Below are 23,200 nucleotides of genomic sequence, written 5' to 3' on the forward strand. Positions count from 1 at the left end.
ACAGTGGAGTCGCTCGTCGCGGGACCCAAGCAAGCCAGATATCCTCTTTCCCCAGAGCATCAACAACCCCCCCTGTTTCCCCCCGCGCTGAGATAGTGTGAGAAGGGGGCCCCGTTCCCACCCCATTCCAGGCAGTGCCAGCGAGGCCCGCGGAGGAGCGCGGAGTCGGGGCGCCGCCACCTTTTTGCGGCTCATCACCAGACGGGTAGGATCGACGCGGTCTCGGCCCCAGGCCCGTCTGCCCCCTTGTAGTTGAGGGTGGCCCCTTTTTCTTTTGCTTTGAGTATATGTGTTGGCGGCGCCGTCTGTAAAGTAAAACTGTTTAAGTGTTGCCGTGTGCTCGCGTAGTCAGGAGTAGATCTGCATTGTTTCTTTTGTTACATTTGCTTTTGGTGCATAATTGTTGTGTTTCTTTTGTTGCAATTGCTTTTGGTGCATAATTGTTGTAATTGTATATGTGTGCTTTCCGTTTGCCGCGGAATAAATGTGCCTTATGTTGAACTGTTTTTCCCGTTTCGCTTCGTCTTTTCTTTAATTGAATCTCCATCTTACTTCACGTAAAGGGTTGGTCGTGGGCTAAAACGCCCGATAATTAATCAAACCGTCGAGGTTGACGATAACACCGCTCGGTTATCCCCAGTGTACGGAACGGGTCGCTTAAAGTGGCCCGTGTCCGAAGTCGACCTGCGGCGAGGTGCGATCGCCCGGTCTACCCTCCGTGTGGGTACTTAGGTAGGTCGAATTTGGCGAACAACCCTATCCCACGCGGTGGGCCGATTGGCATGATCGTGGTGAGGCCGAAAGGCCCACCCGTGACTAGTTCCCGGCGTTAGTCCGAGAGGGTCACGACAGAATTGTCCGTCCGGGTCCGGTGGGCGACGTGCCGCGATTCGAGTTACATGGCCGCTCGCACGCCGGCGGGCGCGAATTCGCGACACTGGTGTCAGGTCGTGGGACACAAACTCATCCCCCTCCTCGCGGCACTGGTGTCGGAGAGCGGGAAAACGGGCTCTCCTGTCTCCAGCTAAATTCACGGGAATCGGTCCAGGGGTGAGAGGAGCGACCCCCGATTCCCTCCAAATTACGAGCGATTCAAATTAACCCTTTACGAGAAATAAGATGGCGTCTCAAGGCAAGCGGGAGCCGGGGGTATTAGGTATGTGTCGTCATGTAGGATCCATGGCCCAGGTCGGTTCTTTTTATAATTATAACCCCACCACTAACTGTGGTCAGTGGGAGCGGCTTGAGCACGAACTTTGCCGGCAAACGGAGTTGCACAATGGCAGCACGGAGCGGGCTGATATTAATGGCACAGCACGAGGTGTGAGCTCCCAGTCACCGGTTCAAGGCACGTGGTCACGGCATGTGCCATGGCAGGCGTGGCAGGATGACTATGCGAGCATTGGCAGGCTTCAGGCGCAATTGGGGGATGTCTTGGAAAAGGTGAAGCGTTATGAAGAATATATCGAGGAGGTGCAAAGTGGAGTGGACGAGTCACAACGGCACGCAGACGCGCTTCAGAAAAATTACGTGTACGGGGGGACACAGCGATTGGATGATTTACTGGAACGAATTCGGTGGCAAAAACATGACTTGGCCAATAGAGTCGACAAATTATGTGGGAAAAAGAATTTGGTAGTGTTTTATACCCGTCAGTTGGAATATGCGAAGAGCAAACTGAACAAAAGAATAGAGGAACAGCAGATTTGTATCTCCCAGGAAAGGAAACAATGGGAGGAAGAATGGAAAACCGAGCTTGAAAAGAAACAAAAGGATCACGACTTGGAAGTAAAACAATTAATGGAAAAATTATTGGAGGAAGCAAGGCGGTTCAAAGAACTGGAGGGGAGAGTGAGGGAAATACAGTTGGAAGAGAAAAAATGTGAACACGATGGGGAGTTGGAACAATTGAAGGAAGAGGTAAGAACAGGCAATCAGGAAAGAGAAAGCCTAGAATGGAAGATAAAAAGAGGAGAGAGACAGCTGGAGGAAAGGACAGAAGAATTGCTGGAAAAGTCAGAACAGTTCAAAGAACTGCAGGGAGAATTGAGGGAGGAAGGAGAAAGGAAAACAAAGTTCGAAAAGGAAAAACGCAAACAAGATGGGGAATTGGAACTACTGAAGCGAGAGGTAAGGGCAAGCCAGTTTAAAAGAGAAATCCTGGAAGGGGAGATAAGAATGGGAAAGGAATGGCAGAAAAAACTAAATGAATACAGTAAAAAAGGGACGAATTGAGGAGGGAAGCGGTGGAAAGAAGAGATGAAATGAGTGAAGAAGCACGCAAATTGAGAAAGGAATTGGAAAAGAAAGCTTCTGAGTTACAGAAACACCAAAACAAAGAGAGGGAATTACAAAACGAGTTGAGGATGGTGAGAGAAGAAAGAACGACAGCAGAGAATGAAACGTTAAGGAACCACACTGAGCAGATTGAACAATTAGAAGCCAAAGCAAAGTCGGAGTGTGCGGAGATGAGAAAGGAATTGGAAAAGAAAGTTTCTGAGTTACAGAAACACCAAAACAAAGAGACGGAATTACAAAACGAGTTGAGGATGGTGAGAGAAGAAAGAACGACAACAGAGAATGAAACGTTAAGGAACCACACTGTACAGATCGAACAGCTGGAAGCGAAGGCCAGATTAAAGAATGAGATGCAAGAAAGAGTAATGATGGAAGAACGAATCAGACAGGAGAAGGAAGTCAGCCAACTGAAATAAATAACGAGATTGCAGAATGAGGAACGAGAAAGAGTACTGAAAGAACAAGGAATGAGACAGGAGAAGGAAATCAGCCAACTGAAGGAAACCATGAGATTGCAGAATGAGATGCAAAAAAGAGTAATGAAGGAAGAACAAATGAGACAGGAGAAGGAAGTCAGCCAACTGAAAGAAATAACGAGATTACAGAATGAGGAACAAGGAAGACAGTGGAATAGGAAATACAAAGAACAAGGAATGAGACAGGAGAAAGAAATCCGTCAATTAAAGGAAACAATGAGATTGCAGAACGAGGAACAAGAGAGACAGTGGAATAAAAAACTGAAAGAGTATGAATTTGAAACTGAACGACAAAAGGGAAAAAATAGGTTGGAATACGAGGAGAAGTTGAAGGAGCAAGGAATGAAGCAGGAAGGAGAAATCAGGAGATTGAAGGACACAACGAGATTGGAGAGGGAAGAACGAAAGGAACAATGGGAAAGAAAACAAAAGGAACATGAAGCCGAGGTTGACCAATTGAAATTAAAGGCGAGGCTGGAGTGCGAGGAGATAGACAAAGAACAGCGAATGAAACACAAAATGGAGATGAACCAAATGAAGCAAACCATGAAACTGGAGAAGGAAGGACAGAAGAGGAAACGAGGAAGAGCAGTGAGAGAACAGCGAATGAAACACAGGAAGGAAATGAGCCAATTGAAAGAAACAATGAGATTGGAAAAAAAAGAGCAGGAGGAACAGTGGGAGAGAAAACAACAACTATATGAGTGTGAAATTGAACAACTAAAACGGAGAGCGAGATTGGAGTCAACGGAGATTGAGGAGCTCCGGAGGGAGAACGAACAGCTAATGGGGCTCAGAGAGAAAGAACGACTCAGATGGGAAGGAAAAAGGAACCAGGAAGAGACAGAAATAAGGAACAAGGAGAGAAAATGTATAGAGACACGGGAGACGAGGTGAAAGTAATTGGGAGGGAGAGAAAAGAACAATTAAGACGGAAAGCAAGGAGGAGGTACACGGAGATCGTGAAAGAGCAAGGAGTGAAACAGAGGGAAGGACGGGAGCGACTTAAGGAGAAAGCAAGGTTGACCTACATAAAGATAAGGGAAAGACGCCAGAAAGAAGCAGAGACTAATAGACACGAGGGGACAACAGAAACTAATAAATGTACAGAGACACGGGAGATGGGAACGATAGAGGAAAGACTACACGATGAAAACGGGTGGAAGAAACTAAAGACGAACACACACACACGGAGGTGGTGGAGGATAATGGGGGTGAGCTGGCGGACCGTGCAGGGACCCGGTGCGAGCAGCGGGATGGCCTCCTCCAGGAACGAGGGGAGGGAGTATGCCCCCTTGAAGCGAGTCATGACCAGGTGAGTTCGGTCGTGTCGAGCGAGGTTGAGGGGAGGAGTGCTGCGAACGGGTGCACGGAGAGCTTGGGGGATATAGAGGCCCTGGAGACCCTTGTGGGGACACGAATCCCCAGTGTGGTTGTCCCGGTGTGTGTGGTGCAAGAGGTGAGTGCGTCCCCGTGTGTGGAAGTGACCCCGTGTGTGAGTGGTGTGGTGGTGAGTGTGCCGAAGGGCGTGCTCCCCAGCACGCCGTGTGTAAGTGAGACACTGTGGGCGAGTGTCACCACGTGTGCAAGGGAAACGCCGCGAGTGAGTGGAGCCACGTGTGCGAGGGAGATGGCATGCGTGAGTGAACGGCCGAGTGCAAGGGAGACCGTGTGTGTGAGAGAGTGGTATGTAAGGGAGATGTCGGTGGGCATGTGTGAACATGCAGCCGCTTCTCCCGGGGTGAGTGCAATGGAATGGTGTATGAGCGTCGTGACACGCAGGTGTGCGTGGGTTGAATGGAGGCGACGACGGCGACAGAGGGACAAAAGCCGGGTAGCGGCTGTAGCTGTTTCGGGGACCGTGCCGGGTTCACCCAGCAGCGAGCGCGAGGTCCGTGCTGTGCAACGCACGAGGCCCCCACGTGCTCGCTTGCGGGAGTGAAGTCCCGGTCCGGAAATGCACGCGGTGGATTTGCCGATCCCGCGGACGGACAAAGTTTAGGCAGGATTACGGATTTGGACCGGACATATGCACATAAAAGAAGAAGAGGAATGGTGGGAAGAACTAAAGGAAACAATAGGAAAAGGGACGAATTGAGGAGGAAAGCAGTGGAAAGTGAGGCGGAGATGAGCAAGAGAATGGGTGAAATGAGTGAGGAGGCATGCAACTTGGGAGAGAAACTATGGAAAAAAAACTTCTGAGATACTGAAACACGAAAACAAAGAAACGGAATTACAAAACGAGCTGAGGATGTTAAGAGAGGAAAGAAAGAGAACAGAGAATGAAACGTTGAGGGACCACACTGAGCAAATCAAACGGTTAGAAGCCAAAGCAAGGTCGGAGTGTGTGGAGATGAAAAAGGAATTAGAAAAGAAAGCTTCTGGGTTACAGAAACACCAAAACAAAGAGACGGAATTACAAAACGAGTTGGGAATGTTGAGGGAAGAGAGAACGACAGCAGAGAATGAAACGTTAAGGAACCACACTGTACAGATCGAACAGCTGGAAGCGAAGGCCAGATTAAAGAATGAGGAACAAGAAAGACAGTGGAATAAAAGACACAAAGAAGAACGAATGAAGCGGGAAGAAGAAATCAGACAATTGAGGGAGACAACGAAATTGGAGAGGGAAGAACAAGAGGAACAATGGATAGAAAACAAAAATAACATGAATTTGAGGTTAACCAATTGAAGGAAACTATGAGATTGGAGAATGAGGGACAGGGGGTGAAAAATTGAAAAATAAAGACAAGAACAATTTAAAAAGAAAGCAAGGTTGAAGTACGCAGAGATAATGAGAGAACAACGAACAAAACGGGAAAAGGAACTAAGCCAATTGAAAGAAACGATGAGATTGGAGACTGAAAAGCATGAGGAACAGTGGGAGAGAAAACAAAAACTATACGAGTTTGAAATTAACCAGCTCGCGGGGAGAGCAAAATTTGAGTCCACGGAGATCAAAAAATTCTGGAAAGAGAACGAACAACTCAAAAAGCTCCGAGAGGATGAACGACTCAAAAAGAGCCAGGGAATGGAACAGCGCAATAGTGTGGGATGTGTGACATCACCACAAGGAGGAACGTTAGTGGTGCAGGACTTGATCGACACCACTTGTCGAATGAAAGAACTAGGACCAACCCTAATAAAGGAGACACAAATAAAACTAGAGAAGGGAGAAGTATTGCCAAAGACACGGCAGATAGACCGAATTGAGAATGAATTAAATGGAACGAAGGAGGAAACAGAGACGAAGATCGAGGAAGAAACTAATAAACACGAAGAGATAAAAGAAATAAAATGTATAGAGACTCGGGAGATAGAAAAAATAGAGGAGAGATTACACGATAAAGATGGGGTGAAAGAGGAGCACACACACACATGGAGTTAGCGAGGCTTAATGGGGGCGAGCTGGCGGACTGTGTCGTGGCCCGGTGCAAGCAGCCGGATAGCCTCCTTCAGGAACGGAGGGAGATGCTATTCTCCCTTGAAGCTGATCACGGCCAGGTGGGTTCGGTCATGTCAAGTGAGGTAGAAGGGGCAACTGCTGCGAACAGGTGCACGTGCAGCTTGGGGGGTATGGAGACCCCGGGACCCCTAGTGGTGGCGCGAATCCCTAGTGTGGTTGTGCAGGTGTGCGTGTTTGCGAGTGTGCGGAGATGCGTTCTTTCCGGCATGCATTGTGCGAGTGAGACCCCCTGTGTGAGTGAAAGTCGATGTGTGACAGAAACCGTGTGTGTGAGAGAGCGGTATGCAAGGGAGATGGCGGCTGGCATTCGGGAACATGCAACCGCATGTCCCAGTGTGAATGTCATGATGAGGTATGTAAGCGTCGTAACACGCAGGTGTGCGTGGGTCGAATGGAGATGACGACGGCGACAGGTGAAGGACAAAGGCCGGGTAGCGGCCGTAGTTTCATTGGGGACCGCACCGGTTTTGCGTGGCTGCGAGCGCGAGGTTCCGGCTGTGCTTCGCACGAGACCGCCACGTGCGCGCTTGCGGGAGTGAAACCCGGTCCGTAAACGCCAGCGGTGGATGTTGCTGATCCCGTGGACGGACAAAAGGTAGGCTGGATTACGGATTTGGACCGGATGGGTTCTCCACGCGAGCGTGTTTGTGTAAAGCTCCGACGAGCAGAGCACATGTGTTCGTGTGGGGAACCCCTCGAAACGCGAGGCTTGTTTTTTTTGATGCGCAGGGTGACGTCATGGCTGCACTTGTGGTTGGAATCCGGCAGGAGTATCCCTGCCGGATGGTACCATCCGAGAAGGGACGAGGTACGCGAACAGCTGCAATGACGTCACGGGCAAGGTGCGCAGGTTGCGAGTTGCCGCGCTGGTGCACGCGCATTAAAAAAAAAAAGCAAGCCTCGCTTCGGGTGAACAGGATTCCTTGGACAAGGGGTGGAAGATCCCCTTGGCCTGGGCACAGGATACACCTAGTTAGGGGATGGGTTAGTTTAGTTAGACCGGCTCCATGGGGCAGGGATAAGTCCTCATGGGGCCCGTGGAATGGATTAGGTAGAGGGATTGTAATTCAGATTTAGGTTGGGAAATGGAAAATGATTATTTGAGGACAGAGACAGACTTGTGGATGTGTAGAGGGGACGTAGCTCAGCTACGGAGGTTAAATGGAACGTGCTGTAGTTTAAGGGACAACGTGGGAGCACAAGGTAGTTAGGGGATTAGCAAGCAGGATGGCTGAGTTCAGCGATGGAGTGTGAGAAGAGAGTGGAAAATGGACATGTTGAGTGAGTGAGGCCAGCCGGTCTGTATGAATGGAGTGAATGTGGTATGCATGGTGCGATGACTGATTGGGGGGAGGAGTGATTCCCACCCAAGGGACCCCGGGGTCAATATAATGTGAGTTAGTGGGTTAGGAAAATTGAAAAGTGGAGGTCGTTTTCTGTTGGTGGGAGTGTAGGCTCGAAACCCTCTTGGAGGGGTGCAGGAGCCCTGTTGACGGGTTGGGAGCGTGGCTGCGAAAGATGAGTATCGCTGAGTGGGTACCTCGGGCACCGGGCTCGTCGGCCACGGTAGGCCAAGGGCCCATGGAGGGCCAGAATAGTGTAGTGGGCACGGGTGGCCCGCATGATGCGGGGCCCGGAGCGCCATATGCCACGGGGGCAGTGTACTGGGCACGGGCGACCCTCGGAAAGGGAACCGGGGCGCCAACACGCCACGTGGCCATCGGAGGGGGAGTTGCCAGAGAGGCAACTCCCCGGTGTTTCGGGAGCTGGTAGGCTCGGAGGCAGTGTAGTGCCCGGGGGTGCCATCGTTGGGGAATCGACAGAGGGTGGTTCCTGCCGGGAGAGCCACGCGCCCCAGCCACGAAACCATGCAAGGGCACGAAAGAAAATTGGGAGGGCATGGCCCGAAATTTGAGAGGACACCAACACAGGCGACAGGAATCTTGGTTGTTAGAACTGATAGTTTAAGCGAGAGGTGCTTGTTGAAAGCCCCGGGGTAGTTTAAAAGTTAAATGGATAGGGTAGATTAGGAAGTGAACCCCTCCGCACCATCCATCCCTTCACTCTTGTTGTGGGCCACTGGACCCACTTTGGGTTAGATCGCTGAAATCTGAGGAGGCCATCCTGAGGCTTGAGTTGGGCCTCGACACAGGACGCTAGCTCTCCCTTATGCCCCTCCAGCAAGGGAACGTAAGGGTTGGGAGTAGGCTAGGACAGGATAGGTCAGCCAAACAAAGACGATAAAGGGGGTTAGGGGACGATTCATAGTGGAAAAGTAAAAATAAAAACAAAAAAATAAGTTGGGGCTAAATTGGGTTTTACAAATTAAGGGGGTGGGTAGGTACAGAGACAGGCAAAGGCGATAGGTTGGGAGGGAGACAGTAGGTTAGGTCCGAGCCCGCCTTCCGAGTGGCCAGCACCACCGCACTCCCTCCACCAACCTCCATTGAACAAGGCCTGTGCTGGCCACTTCATTGGCTGGCTGTTTGCTGCAAGGCCTGTGCCGGTCGGATCGTCTGTCGGCTGTGTTTGCTACAAGGCCTGTGCCGGCCACTTCATCAGCTGGCTGTTTTGCTTCAAGGCCTGTGCCAGCCACTCCATTTCATCTGCCGGCTGTGTTTGCTACAGCGGCCTTGTCACGCCATGCCTTGCCTGCCCAAGTTTGTCATCCATGCCTGCTGCCCACGTTCATTTTGCCCCGTTCCGTTTTGCATCCCCCCCCCCTTGTTCATTGCAAAGTGCGCCAGGATCACGGTACAAATTTGTAGTGACTGCCCTGATGGCAGCTGCAACACGGGCCTGCACCGGCGGCCCGTGCATCGTTCATTGCTTGTGTTGCTTGAGCCAACACGGAGACTGCGTTTGCGCAGCTCGTGTGCCGTTGTTCGCTGCATTCATTTCAGAGGGGGGAGGCCATGAACTGTGTTTGAGCAGCCGGCCACGTTCCCTGTCACCGACATTTCATGAGCCTTGGACAGCGCTTGAGCAGCCTGGCTCCCTGCTAACTCTTGTTTTCTCCACAGAGTCCGTCGATCCTGGGCCATGGTATAGTGTACAATTATAAGGTTAAGGGTAAGATGTAATTGTAAATGTGTTTTGCGCCCCGGCATGTTTGTCTTAGCGCCGGCAATTTATTAAAGTCGTCTGTATGAGTGGGTTTGTTTAGTTACTTACTCAGCCCGTAGGTTATTTATTTTGGGGACACGAATACACTGAATGTCGCACTCAGGGATCCGAAGGTAAAACGTATGAGGGGAGAACTACACATGATGGCACACGATAATTCGACGACTCGGGACGAGTCTTTAAAAAAGGGAGGGGGTAGTGTTATGGCTGTGGAAATTCGCAATACATCATAAAGGGTCCTTAGATCAGTTATGACGCTAAGTTTATGTGCAGATAGTTCCCCACCGTTGTTTAAAGGGAATTTGTGTGATTCACCGGGCTGCGACTCTTTGAGATAGCCGTTTTTCTTTTCTAACGTTATTTCGAACAAACCTCCACGCAAGCAACAAGCCGCGTTGAAAACCGTCGAACGAAAAAGGGAACCAAAAGAGTTCCCTTTTGAGCGCGCGGATTTTTTCCCGCCTATTTTTCCCCGCGCTTGGTGTGAAGGAAAGGGGGGGGGGCAGCTCGCCGCCGATTGGTGTATGAACAGCATGAGGCGGTCGGGGTGAGGGAACGCCCCCTTTTCGGGAACCTTCTCGAAGGGAGGTGGAGCCGAAAACGGGGAGGAGCGAAGGGTGGAACCCCGCGCTATATAAGGCAGACCGCACGCGGGGCTCATTATATATATATATATATACATATATATATATATATATATATATATATATATATATATATATATATATATATATATATATATATACATACTCTTTCAAGTCTTAAGCATGTTCAGTCAGGTATGGGTGCACGTGCCAAAGCAATGCATCGCTGCGTCCGCTTTCCGCCGGTGCTCCAAGGGCCTCCATCTGACCACCCACCAGGCAGATGCCTGGCCTATTCCTATCTCCTTGAGATGGCAATAAACCTGCTGCAATCACGAGGCACGTGGTCAGCCCATTGGCTTCTTCCACTCACGAGGCTCCCTCACTGAGAGAATCTGGTGAACAAGATCAGCATCAGGTAAACACAGCCACTTGTCCAAACAGCCGCAACTGACGCTCACAGACTATTTTGGTTAGAAATCTCATTTGAGTCTCTCTCAGCAACCGCTCCTTGGACACAAAGTCTGACCAGTGATAGCCAAGGATTATCCGAAGAGTCCTGGTACTGAAGGAGTTAAGTCTCCATCTCAGATCCTTGGTCAGAGTCCAAGGCTCACATCTGTAGAGCAAGACTGGAAGGACCAAGGACTTGAAGACTCAGACTTTCATCCTCCTGCATAGGTAGCAACAACGCCACACCGCATGATCCAGTGAATCCATGATTCCCCAGACCTGAACCAGATATCTTTGACATCTGGCTCAAAGCCAGCAGAGACATGAATATCACTGCCAGTGAGTGACTCTCTCCGTGACCTCAACATCAACATCCTCACCACAAACAGATACAGACAGGACAGCAGCATCCAAAATGTCATTGAAAGCCTGGATCTTAGTTTTGACCCAGGAAACACATAATCCCAGTGGTTCCGACTCCTCATTCAGCACCTCGAGTCCCCAAAAGGGCATCCAGAGTCTCCGCAAAGATGACTGCATCATCTGCAAAATAAAGGTCAGAGATCTTGACATTCCCAAATGATGCACCACAGCTTGATCTCTCTGACATCCTCCCCAGAATTCAGTTCATACAAGTGCTGAAAAGTGTGGCGATGGGGGGGAAAAAAAAAAAAAAAACCCTGACAAACTCCAGTAACAACTGGAACTCAGCCAGAGATGGACCCACCACATCTCACAGCACTCTTCGTACGAGAGTATAGTTCAGAAATCAGATTGATCAGTTTTGGTGGCACCCCACAAAGACCGAGACTCCTACAGAGGGCATCCCGATTCACTGAATTGGATGCTTTGCAGAGATGAACATAGGCTGTGAGCAGCCTCTGCCGAAACTCTCGTCTGCATTTGGTGATGATCCGAAGAGCAAGGATACGGTCAATTGTTGACCTCTGGTTTAAAGCCCGACTGCTCTGGATGCCGGTGCTCAAGCAGATGGTTGCAACTCCTATCAATAATTATCTGAGAAAAGACCTTGCCCGGCACTGAGAGCAGCGTTACCCCTCGGTGGTTGTTGCAGTCCTGGCAATCACCCTTCGCTTTCAAGAGAGGGACAAAAAGGCCCCTCTTCCAGTCAGTTGGGATAATGCCTGTTCTCTAGAGCACAGAACTGTATGCATCGACATGAGTACAGCATTTCCACCAGCATTGAGAATTTCAGCATAGATGCCACAGATCCCAGGAGCTTTACGTCCTTTCATCTGGTTCACCGCAGCCTGTGTTTCCACAAACGAAGGCAGTTCACAGTTGATTGGAGGGTCAGCAACAGGGTTAGTTACACCCCTGATATCCAACTCAACAGCTGGTGGGTCAGCCTATTTCAGCTGCTCAAAGTAACCAGCCCAGCTTTGCCCCAATCCCATTATCCAGTGAGCTGCCTTGCTAAGGGCAGCTCCACTGGAGGTACTCCCGCTGAGTGGGTTTTCAGTTTTCTCTACGTTTTTAGTGTGTTTTGTGGAACGAAGTGTTTTACGGTGGTCGGAGTGCAAATCCTGCCACCAATCTCCTCAAAAAAGGTAACCCAACTGCAGGAGGACGTCTGCAGATGCAGTTGGGCACCAAATATGGATGGCTGATGGCTCAAAAGAAGCTCCTCCACCCTTTGCCAGGTTTTGTTTTTAATCCTGCTGCATGTCCACTGTCCATATGCATGCACCCTCCTCACCAGGAAATCTTGTGGGGTGGACGGTTTTGTCGCATTAGAACCTGACCATAAAACTGGTTAGTTCAGGTTTACATGGTACCTGTATCCAGTCACAGATCTGATCTGGCCTGACCTGACAATTGATCTGCAGAAATTAAGCATTGTTTATGGTATTTTCTATTATTTTGCTGGTGTGACTCATGTATGTTTCTTCACTTCCAGGCTGACTGGATTTCCCAACTTTGCAACACATGTAAGTATGGAATAATCATTTAGTGTAGCACAAATGCTGCATTAAATATGTAATTTTGGAGTAATATTTGGCTTCTTGAGGTGTTGTTGCAAGACATTGATAGTGTTATCCACAATATTAAGGTGATCAGTTGTCGATCTCGAAACCTTTAATTTTCATGACTTCAAGCAATATTTACACCCTGTAAATTTTGTTTCTGGTGCTATGTCCTGCTAAAGCTGATGGGAATCCTGATCTTGCTGTGTATGCTGAGCTTTTCAAGCAGCAACATATCACAGGCCAGAGGCTTCTTGTTCTCTCTAAGCAGGACCTCGAAGCCATTGGAATTCCATTCTTGGGCCACATCCTGCATCTCCAGGTAAGACATCGAATGGGTCTTGCTTTCCTTTTCTTCTCATATAAAATACAGCATCACTGTTACTATTTTGTTCATCTAAACCCCAAAACATCTCACACCAAGTTGTTTTTTTTTCAAGTCTTGTTGGCTTTAAAGTAAAACTTTGAATGTTCTTTTACTTGTGTCAATCAACACATTTTGAAGAATTTCATTCTTATCTCGATAAAATGGAACATACGACAGCAGGTATATAGGAAAGATATTACACTGGTAAACAGAGGTCAAAGGAAGTGGAGTAAAATAACCATGTTACATTGTAATCCTTTCAAGGAAAGTTTGGATTTGTATGAATTGTACAATTTTTTAAACTATTTTTCACTTATGCAGGGTTCTATCAAACTTGTAAAGTATCCATATGCAAATTTGAAGGTAGACATATAATTCTGTTTATCTATACATTTCGGAACATGTCTGACATTAAGGCAATCAAGGCAGATGACCCATCTGATGTTGATAGTTGTTAAAGATTCTATGGCATATTTTGTGAAGAGGTGGTGAGATATCGATGGTATCCTGGTAAAATTACAAATTCCTGCAACTTCAGTTGAGTATTTTGTGCAGGAAGAGCAACCCGCCAAAGATTGGTTGTGGCCTAAAATGTTTTTGAATTAGTCATGATAGAACTCTGAAGAGTGTGGGCCTCTAATTATTTTTATTTTTAATACTTTTATTGTTGTAGATAAATTAGTGTAGCTTAGCATATTGTACCCTCAACGGCTCAACTTGCGTCGAGCTCGTTTCTGCGGGAGGTTAAAATCCCGCGATGTACCGAATGGTTTTAACTCCTGTGAAGACATTCCGAATTATGGTGGACGACGCGTACGCGGTTGTGAGGAGACACACAAGCACCTTACTCCTTAGTTCTGGTAAAACAAGCAGGTTGATTCCCCAAACCACAAACAAATAAAAACTAGCATCCATTGAAGACAAAGTCTTCGATATCCCCTGCTATAGTAAATGAGCACCAGTTCAAAAGGCACCAGTTCAATTTATTCTTGATGTGTGTATCAAATTTCATAAAGAAATAGTTAATAGTTTTGCAACTTTGCTCTGGAAACGAAGGTTAATCTCAATTATTTCTTAATACCCAACTTGTTTCCATGGAAAGTGACAGAAAATTTTTTTGGGGAAATCTCTAAATATCAAAAGGCACCAGTTCACCGCTTGCTTGATATGTGTACAAAATTTCGTAAATATATCTTGAGGGGATTTGTAGTTAAGCTCCGGAAACGAAATGTGATGGACGGACGGACGGAACCCATTTCTATATCCCACACCAACTTCGTTGGTTGGTGGGGGATAATAACCAGGGATTGGTGGAATCGTGATGGAAGAGACGATGGTGGGTTGGGAGGGAAGGAAAGGAATGCAATTGATAAATGATTAATTCTATACCGTGAGGTAAAAAATGAATCTAAAGAAACTAGGGCGCCTCACACCAAATTTAACCACAGATGGGGAAAGGGGACAAAAAACGGGTGGCTTCACCTGCTGGTGGATGAGCAGGCGAGCAGACAATGTGGAGACAAAGAGGTGATGAGGGGACGAACAGGTAATGGGCAAGACAAGAGGCAAGATGATGAGGAGACTGGCAGGACAATGAACAGTTACCGGGCGATGAAACCAGGCAGAGGCAGGCAGGCAGATGATCTCCTTCACCAGCTCTCCTTAAGCAAGCTCTCCTCAGATGCAGTTCTCCCCAGGACTCGATCCTTTCTGTCAATTCTCCTCAGATGAACCACACCCATGCGATTCAGGCTCCTCTCCGATTGGGGCAATGAGAAACTTTTCCTCTCAGAGGGAATCTAGGCTCATCCGCTGTATCTATTGCCTGGCAGAACCCCAAACCACCCGATTCCACCAGGTGGGACATTACAGAGGGGTTAAATATGCACAATTTCCTGAACCATAATCCCTAATTAATGACCACACACAACCCCCTGTATGGTACACATTTAAACAAAACAATCTTTAAGCTGACGTGTCCCGACTTACTACATCGCATTTGACTTTTTACTCGTATACAGACCATGCTATTCTATATATTTCTATCTGTTCTGTTGGAATGTCTAACTCCCACCCCCCACAAATGTCACAATATTAAATATTTTAATTGCATTACAAAACCCATGAATATACGTACTACCGTCTCAAATAAATAGCTGTTTTTAATTCAGTACACAAGCTGCTGTGAATATTTTTACCCTGCACGCGTGAAGTGAAAAGTCAGGTTAATCAAATCAAAAATAATCAAGAAGAACCTAACACAGCATGTTTAATGCTAAAGGGTCATTCTAATGATTTTTAGAGGGTTCTAAAGGGTAATTCTGGAGGGTTCTAAAGGGTAATTCTAGAGGGTTCTAAAGGATAATTCTAATGGGTTCTAAAGGGTAATTTTAGAGGGTTCTAAAGGGCAATTCTAATGGATTCTAAACGGTAATTCTAAAGGGTAATTCTGAAATCTAGAGGGTTCTAAAGAATAATTCTAGAGGGTTCTAAAGGGTAATTCTAATGGATTCTAAAGGGTAATTTTAGAAGGTTCTAAAGGGCAATTCTAATGGATTTTAAAGGGTAATTCTAGAATCTAGAGGGTTCTAAAGAGTAATTCTAAAGGGTAATTCTAATGGGTTCTAAAGGGTAATTTTAGAAGGTTCTCAAGGGCAATTCTAATGGATTTTAAAGGGTAATTCTAGAATCAAGAGGGTTCTAAAGGGTAATTCTAGTGGGTTCTAAAGGGTAATTCTAATGGATTTTAAAGGGTAATTCTAGAATCTAGAGGGTTCCAAAGAGTAATTCTAAAGGGTAATTCTAATGGGTTCTAAAGGGTAATTTTAGAAGGTTCTAAAGGGCAATACGAATGAATTACCCTTTACAATTACCCTTTAAAATCCAAAGGGTAATTCTAGAATCTAGAGGGTTCTAAAGGGTAATTCTAGAATATCGAGGGTTCGAAAGGGTAATTCTGATGGGTTCTAAAGGGTAATTTTAGAAGGTTCTAAAGGGCAATTCTCATGGATTCTAAAGGGTAATTCAAAGGGTAATTCTAGAATCTAGAGGGTTCTAAAGGGTAATTCTAGAGGGTTATAAAGGGTAATTCTAATGGGTTCTAAAGGGTAATTTTAGAAGGTTCTAAAGGGCAATTCTAATGGATTTTAAAGGGTAATTCTAAAGGGTAATTCAAAGGGTAATTCTAGAATCTAGAGGGTTCTAAAGGGTAATTCTAATGGGTTCTAAAGGGTAATTTTAGAAGGTTTTAAAGGGCAATTCTAATGGATTCCAAACGGTAATCTTAAAGGGTAATTCAAAGTGTAATTCTAGAATCTAAAGGGTTATAAAGGGTAATTCTAGAGGGTTCTAAAGGGTAATTCTAGAATATTGAGGGTTCGAAAGGGTAATTCTAATTGGTTCTAAAGGGTTATTTTAGAGGGTTGTAAAGGGTAATTCTAGAATATCGAGGGTTCGAAAGGGTAATTCTAATTGGTTCTAAAGGGTCATTTTAGAGGGTTCTAAAGGGTAATTCTAAAGGATTTCATTCATTTCTCGGCTCTGCCTATTTCATATTAAAAATACAAATTTGAACTGCTTCCTTCGGACACGGGTGTGATTTTCTTTTTACTCTGTCTGCCTGTCTGGCAGTCAAACAAAATTGAAAATCATTCCAAACAGGACACTTCCTGCTTTAAAGGACAGGCATAGAGACCTCATGTAATGTGTTAAATAAAGTGGTGTAAGACACTGCATCAATAGCGGTAAACTTCCGATTTTCTTTTTCGACAACCTTTAAAATCCTTCTTTCTTCTTTCAATTGAATGATGTACTTAAAGTCTTAAACAGTGAGAACCCAAATCACCTTTTTGACAATTTCAAAACTCTTCAGTTTAGCAATACTTGGACAAAACATAGCATTTTACGTCATCATGACCAATCAAATTTTCTGCTTGTAGATCCCGCCAATGTTCTTGTTTCTCAAGACAGCACAGGGTAAGGTGTTCTATGAATTCTCTAGTTTTTTTCAGTGCTCATACAGATATAAACACTTAATAAGGAAAACTGTGTGATTGTGCCTCATGTACCTCTTCTTCTTCTTCTTTCGGCTGCTCCCGATAGGGGTCGCCACAGCGGATCATCCGTATGATCCGCATACTGATTTGGCACATGTTTTACGCCGGATGCCCTTCCTGACGCAACCCTGGTCGCCTCTTACGACACAGGGATATGGTATACCTATTTTAACCGGGGTATACACCGGCCCAGTATACTGGTACTCATTTGGCCGACCTCGGAAGGATGACAGGCTGAGTCAACCCCCTGGTGTATTAATTCAGTGGACCAACGGGGCTTGAACTCAGGACCTTTTGGATCCCAAGCCGCTGCCCTAACCACTGCGCCAACACCAGGCATTGTGCCTCATGTACCTGTCTGGTGTTTATTGGAATTAATGTCGTGAAGTGCACAGTAGAGTATGAAGGACTGCTTTAAAAACAGCACAAAACAGCATGCAAAGCTTTTATCGTTTTACCCTTATTTGCCTTATTTATTCAAAGATATTCCATATAGCTGCAATCTACATCAATGGTATGTGCTAAATTTCAGAAAAATATACATATACGTTTGGTGCAGGGTTACATTATGGAAATGCCTTGTGAATATGTATCTCCAACGGTATCCTCCATGATGGCTTGATGCCCATTTTCATCAAATCCATCAGCATGATTTTTTGCAGGTAAACAAATTGCTTTTTCATTTTATTGCATTTGGTTGTTTTTATTCTTATTTTTGTCCATCATAGTCTTGAGTTTCTTGAAGTACAGTGAGCAGAGCCCAATGCACAGTGAAGTCGCTTAAGGAAATGATTACGGGTTTTAATTGCTGTGTAGCTAAATGATTCAATATTCATTGCAACTGAGTGAACATAATGCTTTCCATGAGAATTGCTAGTTTTAACTTTTAAGTAAAGTCTGCTCAAATTGATGGAAATAATGGTCAACAGAGGAACCTCTGTCATTTGCTGAATTTGAATTGGTGAATCTTCGAATTGGTGAGCGTCTACTGGATTTAGTGTTCGTGAGAGACAAGTGGAGTTCATTCGAGTTTGATTTGTTCTGTTTATTTCCGCATATGCTTCTACAGCATATGAGGAAATTGTGACAGCCACATTACCTTTTGGAAACCCCTTGATTATTCGGGCTTTGTAATCAAAAATTACCATGGTCAGGAGAGTGTGAAAGGAATGTTGTAAAACACAAAATAGAGCTGCTTGAATAAAGAATACGGAAGCCATTTGAATGGCTATGTCAGACTAATGTGCGCCATGCCCTTGGCAGGATCCCATTGACATTTGACAAAACAAGCTCTCCAAAACAGCGGGAGGTTGACAGATATTTCACACCTCCTGACCTAGGGGATGTTTGTATATGAGAAGAAGTGTACAACTTTCAGAAAATGGCATTATCTTTTGGAATTGCAAGTGAATTGAAAGAGTTTTGTGTTTTCCTTACATTTCAGAAAGCAATTGAAAAACTCTATCATCAATTTCTGGACCACATTCATTTTCCTCCTTTGATATCGGTGGGTTAAAGTCCTTTCAATGACTCTCTCAAGCCAGCCATGCAGCAATTGCGCTTTGAGATAGTGAGATGTTTTTAATTGAAAAACAATTTTCCAATCATTTGCCAACTTGATGTATATTGCAAAAAAAAAAAATAATGAATAAACCGAGATATGTGAATTAACAAAATCAAAAAAGCAAAAAACGTTGTTGCATATAAACAAAATAAATTGTCTTTAATAATGTGAATAAGATGGACAAAGGACTTGTGGTTTCAGGTATAAATTTCACACGTCTCACCTTTCAGGAGGATGAAGACGAAGCTCCATGCATTGCCAATGAACAGTTTGCCAGTCTTGAGTTGGTCTTTGGTTATCATCTCATCCCAAGTCAAAGTCCGAGCCAGGTGCGCCAAACAACACAGTCAGGGGCATAAGGAAAATAACCGATGAATGCATGTCAGGAAAATGATTATTTTCTTACTGCAGTCTGAGCGAAACTATATCATTATCGGCCACACGTCTCCAGTGCTTCACAATTTGGTCTCCGTTTTCTGCAGATTGAAGCGGAAATAATTTCACAAATGCCCTCCATGAAAATTTCCATTTTTTTTTTCCACCCCTTGCAGATGTTCTTCCTTTTCTCGCTCGATCTCGTTCCTTTTGTGCATGTGACAGCATCACTTAATTGTCCTCATGCAGGAAAATGTTTTAATTGCCTCGATTCCTGTTTTTCTACTGTCCTCATACGTGTGTGTTTGGCACGATCTGTGGTGTGCTCCACGGGAGGCCGGCTGCGGTCCGCTCTTTGCTGGTGGAACGCACAACAATTTACCAATAATTGGAGACAAGTTCTTCTTCTGCAGCAGGTGCAAGGAACTCATCAACCATTTGTCAAAAATAAATAGACAAATACAACTTCACTTACCCCCCCCCCCCCCCACCTTAAGCTGTAAAAAGAAGGTAAAATTCTTTCTTATTGCTAAAGCAAAATTATTGCCTCTGGTATTTTATATAATTTCCACTTTTTAATCCTCAATACCTGTTTATAAAATTGCACACATAAGGTTGCAAAAATAAGAGAAAAAGTTTGAAGCAAACCTGCCAGCCATGGTATGGAAATTATACTGATGGTGCAGTCATTATTTCGGATGCTTAGTGTGTGAGAGTTCCAGTAATCTTGACATTTTATTGGCCTTGGTGTTTCTTTAAAACCTGTACTCCTCTGATCAAGTTAGCAGGTTAACTGATTTTCTTTCTTCCTGTGCTCTCAAACTATTTTTCAGTTTCCATTATCTTTCTGTGAATGTCAAATAACTTTCCAAAAATAGCAAACAGTTTTTAGCAATTGAAGAAAAATCCTGTTTTCAAAACTCTCCCATTCTACTACCATGCTTAATGTTTCAAAACTCTGCAATTCCACGATTATACTACCATGCTTAATTTGCAAAAACCTAACTCAGGCCGATTACTCAGATGGTAATTATGAGTTTCTACTTTATCTTTCATGTTAATTTTTTCCCAATGTTTAAGGGTCACAGGGTCCATACAGTGCCTATAGAAAAGCTATACCACTCTTTCAAAATTTTCACATTTTGTTGCCTTATAGCCTGGAATTAAATTGCATTAAATCAGACTATTTACATATCGTAACCCACAACTTCCAAGTGAAAAATAAATTCTATAAATTCAGAAAATTAATTCAAAATACATGTATATATAATGGATACATATATGTATATGTGTGTGTATATTGTTACGAATTTCGGTCCGCCCGGCGTGCGATCGGCCACGTAACTCAAATCGCGACCGCGTCACCCACTGGAACGGACAATTCAGTCGTGACCCTCCTTGGAACTACCGCCAGGAGCTAGTCACGGGTGGGTCTTTTGACCACACCACAATCGTGCCAATCGGCCACCCGCGCAGGATAGGGTTGTTCGCCAAACTCGACCTACCTAAGTACCTGCGCGAGTAGTTAACCGGGCGATCGTACCTCGCCGCTGGCCGGCCTAGGACACGAACCGCTTCAGCGGTCCGTTCCGTGCTTCAGTGATAACCGAGCGGTGTTATCGCCGGCCCTGACGGACGTGATTATTTCCCGGGTGCTTACACCCTTCTACCAATTCCTTCCGTGATGCAAGATGGAACTTTCAAACCAGGCAAAGGACGCAACGAAACGGGAAACAGTTCAACAAGCACATTTATTGCACACTCAGACAAGCACGTATTTTACAGCCATACAGAAAATCATGCACGTATAACAGTGAAAGCAATGAAAGCAAGCAGAGGCAGAGTTACAACCAAATAAAGTGTCTTTATTTCACACGCAATTACTTAAAACAGTTTTACTTACAAGACGGCGCCACCACATGCATTTACACAAAAAGCAAAGAAAAAGCCACCCTCCAAGACAAGGGGGGCAGACATGTCCGTGGGCCAAATGTACGTGGAACCTGGATGAGCGGCCAGGTCCACGAGACCGAAGGGTCTTACCCGCGCCCTCGTGGTGCGATGGCGGGCAAGCCGCCATGTCAGCGTAGCTGCGCCTGGCTTCGTGCCCCTGGCGTGGCCGGTGAGCTCTCTCCGACGTTCTATGTGCAAGCACGTGTTTCACCGTCGGCACCACGGTTGGGGAGGGGAACGGACGGGGTTACCGGCGCTTTCTTAGCGCGGAGCTCGGTAAGGGAAAGGGGAATTGCTGACGCTCCGAGCTCCTTCCTCTCTGTCGATCGGCCCCCGTCTGCTTAAGACTTCAGCTCCGAGCTCCGTCTCCTGGCTCTGCCCCACCGATACTGCCGCACCGACACTGCCGCTGTCTGCCTCTTCGAGCTCCGTCCTGTTCTCCGACCCCTCCAGACTGCCACTCTCCAAAACCGACTTGACTGCCTCGAGCTGCGTTGTGCTCGCGCGTATATAGGCGGGGGAGGAGCGCATATGCAAATTTGTGGATCACAGTAGGTTCGGAGGCGGGGCTACACCACCTGAAGCTCAGCCATTGGATGGATGAAAAGTGAGCGTGAATCATTCTTGATCCGATTTCTCCTTCGAAAGGATCCCATTCACAACCCATGGCACGACGTTTGGTAGAAAGGCGAAGGTGGTGGGAGTTTGCTGTGGTGGTTTGGGAAGGGTGTTGGTGGTGGCGATTTGGTTGCTGGCGGGCGTCGTTTGAGAATGGCGGTGAAGTGATGTTTGCGGGGTGGAGTTGTTGAGGTAAAGAGGCGAAGGTGGTGGTGTTTGAGTTGTAGTTGTTTGGGAATGATGTTGGTGGTGGCGATTTGGTTGTTGGGGGATGAGTGGTCCAAAATGATGATAGAGAAAAGAAAAAGGGCGAACTCAAAGGATCACAGCCATGTGAACACGGAAATTCCCTCTAAACAACGGTGGGGAAATCTAACTACACAATTACTTTTCGTCATATCTGATCTAAGGCCCTTTATGGTGGTCTGCGAATTTCCACAGCCATAACATTATATGTATATATATATATATATATATATATATATATATATATATATATATATATATATATATATATATATATATATATATATATATATATATATATATATATTGCATAAGATTGGGGTGGTTGGGATAAAAAAAAATTGAAGAAGGCACTTCCAACCAAAAGTAAAAACTTGATCGACTCTGCCAATTGGAGCAAAAAAGCAAGAGCAGACACAGTCTCAAGGCAACGTTTTGCTGGCTTCACAGCGGACTTCATCAGGCACAATAGACCCGGGCCTCGGCACGTGTCCAGTTTTTATTTCGATGCAACCACTCATTTCCGGTCATGTGCTGGTGCTCGAAGTCAAAAGGAGGAGTGCTTTTAAAAAAATTTTTATATTATTGTGCAAAACCAAAAACAAATGTCAAATCATATCATTGAAGGGGTGCTCTGCTGTTTTTTGTTTTTATTTACACGTGATCTGGTGTTGTCTGTGTGTGGGTGAACACGTGTGTGCGCTTGTTTTTGTGTTTGTTTTTCCTGGGCACGAACACGGCTGGTTTCATATCTGAGTTTGGCATAATGAGGTGTTGGTTGTGCAAGTGTTGAGGTTCTCATTGGGTGTTGTGCACATGTGGAGGTGGTCTTTGGGATTGGGAGTTTGTTGCTCACCTTATCCAGCCGTTTGCATCATCCAGTTTTTATCCCCCGCCGCATGGCGGAAGGGGGATATTGTTGTCACCCGGGTCGTCCGGCTGTCCGTCCGACTGTCCGTCCGTCCATCCGGGCGTCAACATTTATAGCTGTGAGTGTGATAACTCATAAACTGTTCACCATATCTATTTGAAATTTGGGTCACGCATGTACCACCTGAAAAGGAAGAACCCTATTGATTTTGGGCATGGTCAGATCCAAGATAGCCGACTGAGGCGGCCATCTTGAAAAAATGTTTTTTTTCGTCATATCGATTTGAAATTTGAGTCACACATATACCACCTGAAAAGGAAGAACCCTATTGATTTTGGGCGTGGCCAAATCCAAGGTGGCCGCCTTTGTAATAAATGGAAAACCGCTTTTCTGATTTCAATTATTTTTGGTTACTACGTTCCTCACCCCCTGGGGAACTTTTTTGAGATGATGACCAAATGGTGTCTTGTTTCCAATTCACCTCCCTCTTTATCTGGAATATGTATGACATTTTTCATTCAATGGCGGGGGATTCCCCATCTGTAATGGTATATTTGCCATTTGCATTGGAGGTGTGTATTGTGTGGGTATGTCCATGTTCATGTTCATGTCGTCGTTTTAAATTCCTTCCCATTTCACCAATGTAGAATTGGTCACAATCTTTGCATTTGTAAACTACTCCAGATTTATCACCAGTTGGTATTGGGTCCTTTCGTTTTGAGATGGCATTACTCATTTGATAAGTTTTGAATCAATCTTG

The 23,200-nt window shown here is 45.6% G+C and overlaps 1 protein-coding gene across 17 annotated transcripts in view; it reads left to right on the plus strand.

Moving 5' to 3' along the window:
- The window catches only part of LOC147032278 (mitogen-activated protein kinase kinase kinase 20-like), a 153,288-nt gene that overhangs the window by 104,554 nt on the left and 25,534 nt on the right, over positions 1 to 23,200 (plus strand). For 15 of the 17 annotated variants that reach the window (XM_085869719.1, XM_085869722.1, XM_085869720.1 and 12 more), the window contains 4 exons: positions 12,325 to 12,355; positions 12,574 to 12,713; positions 18,258 to 18,320; positions 18,608 to 18,706. In XM_085869719.1, the coding sequence (XP_085725845.1) occupies positions 12,325 to 12,355; positions 12,574 to 12,713; positions 18,258 to 18,320; positions 18,608 to 18,706 (333 nt within the window). The remainder of the gene's footprint in view (positions 1 to 12,324; positions 12,356 to 12,573; positions 12,714 to 18,257; positions 18,321 to 18,607; positions 18,707 to 23,200) is intronic. The other 2 variants (XM_085869724.1, XM_085869726.1) reach the window with 2 other exon arrangements.

Source organism: Eptatretus burgeri, chromosome 2, assembly GCF_056783735.1.
Source record: "Eptatretus burgeri isolate ZD-2024b chromosome 2, Ebu_testis_v1, whole genome shotgun sequence".
In the NCBI taxonomy this organism is placed as follows: Eukaryota; Metazoa; Chordata; class Myxini; order Myxiniformes; family Myxinidae; genus Eptatretus; species Eptatretus burgeri.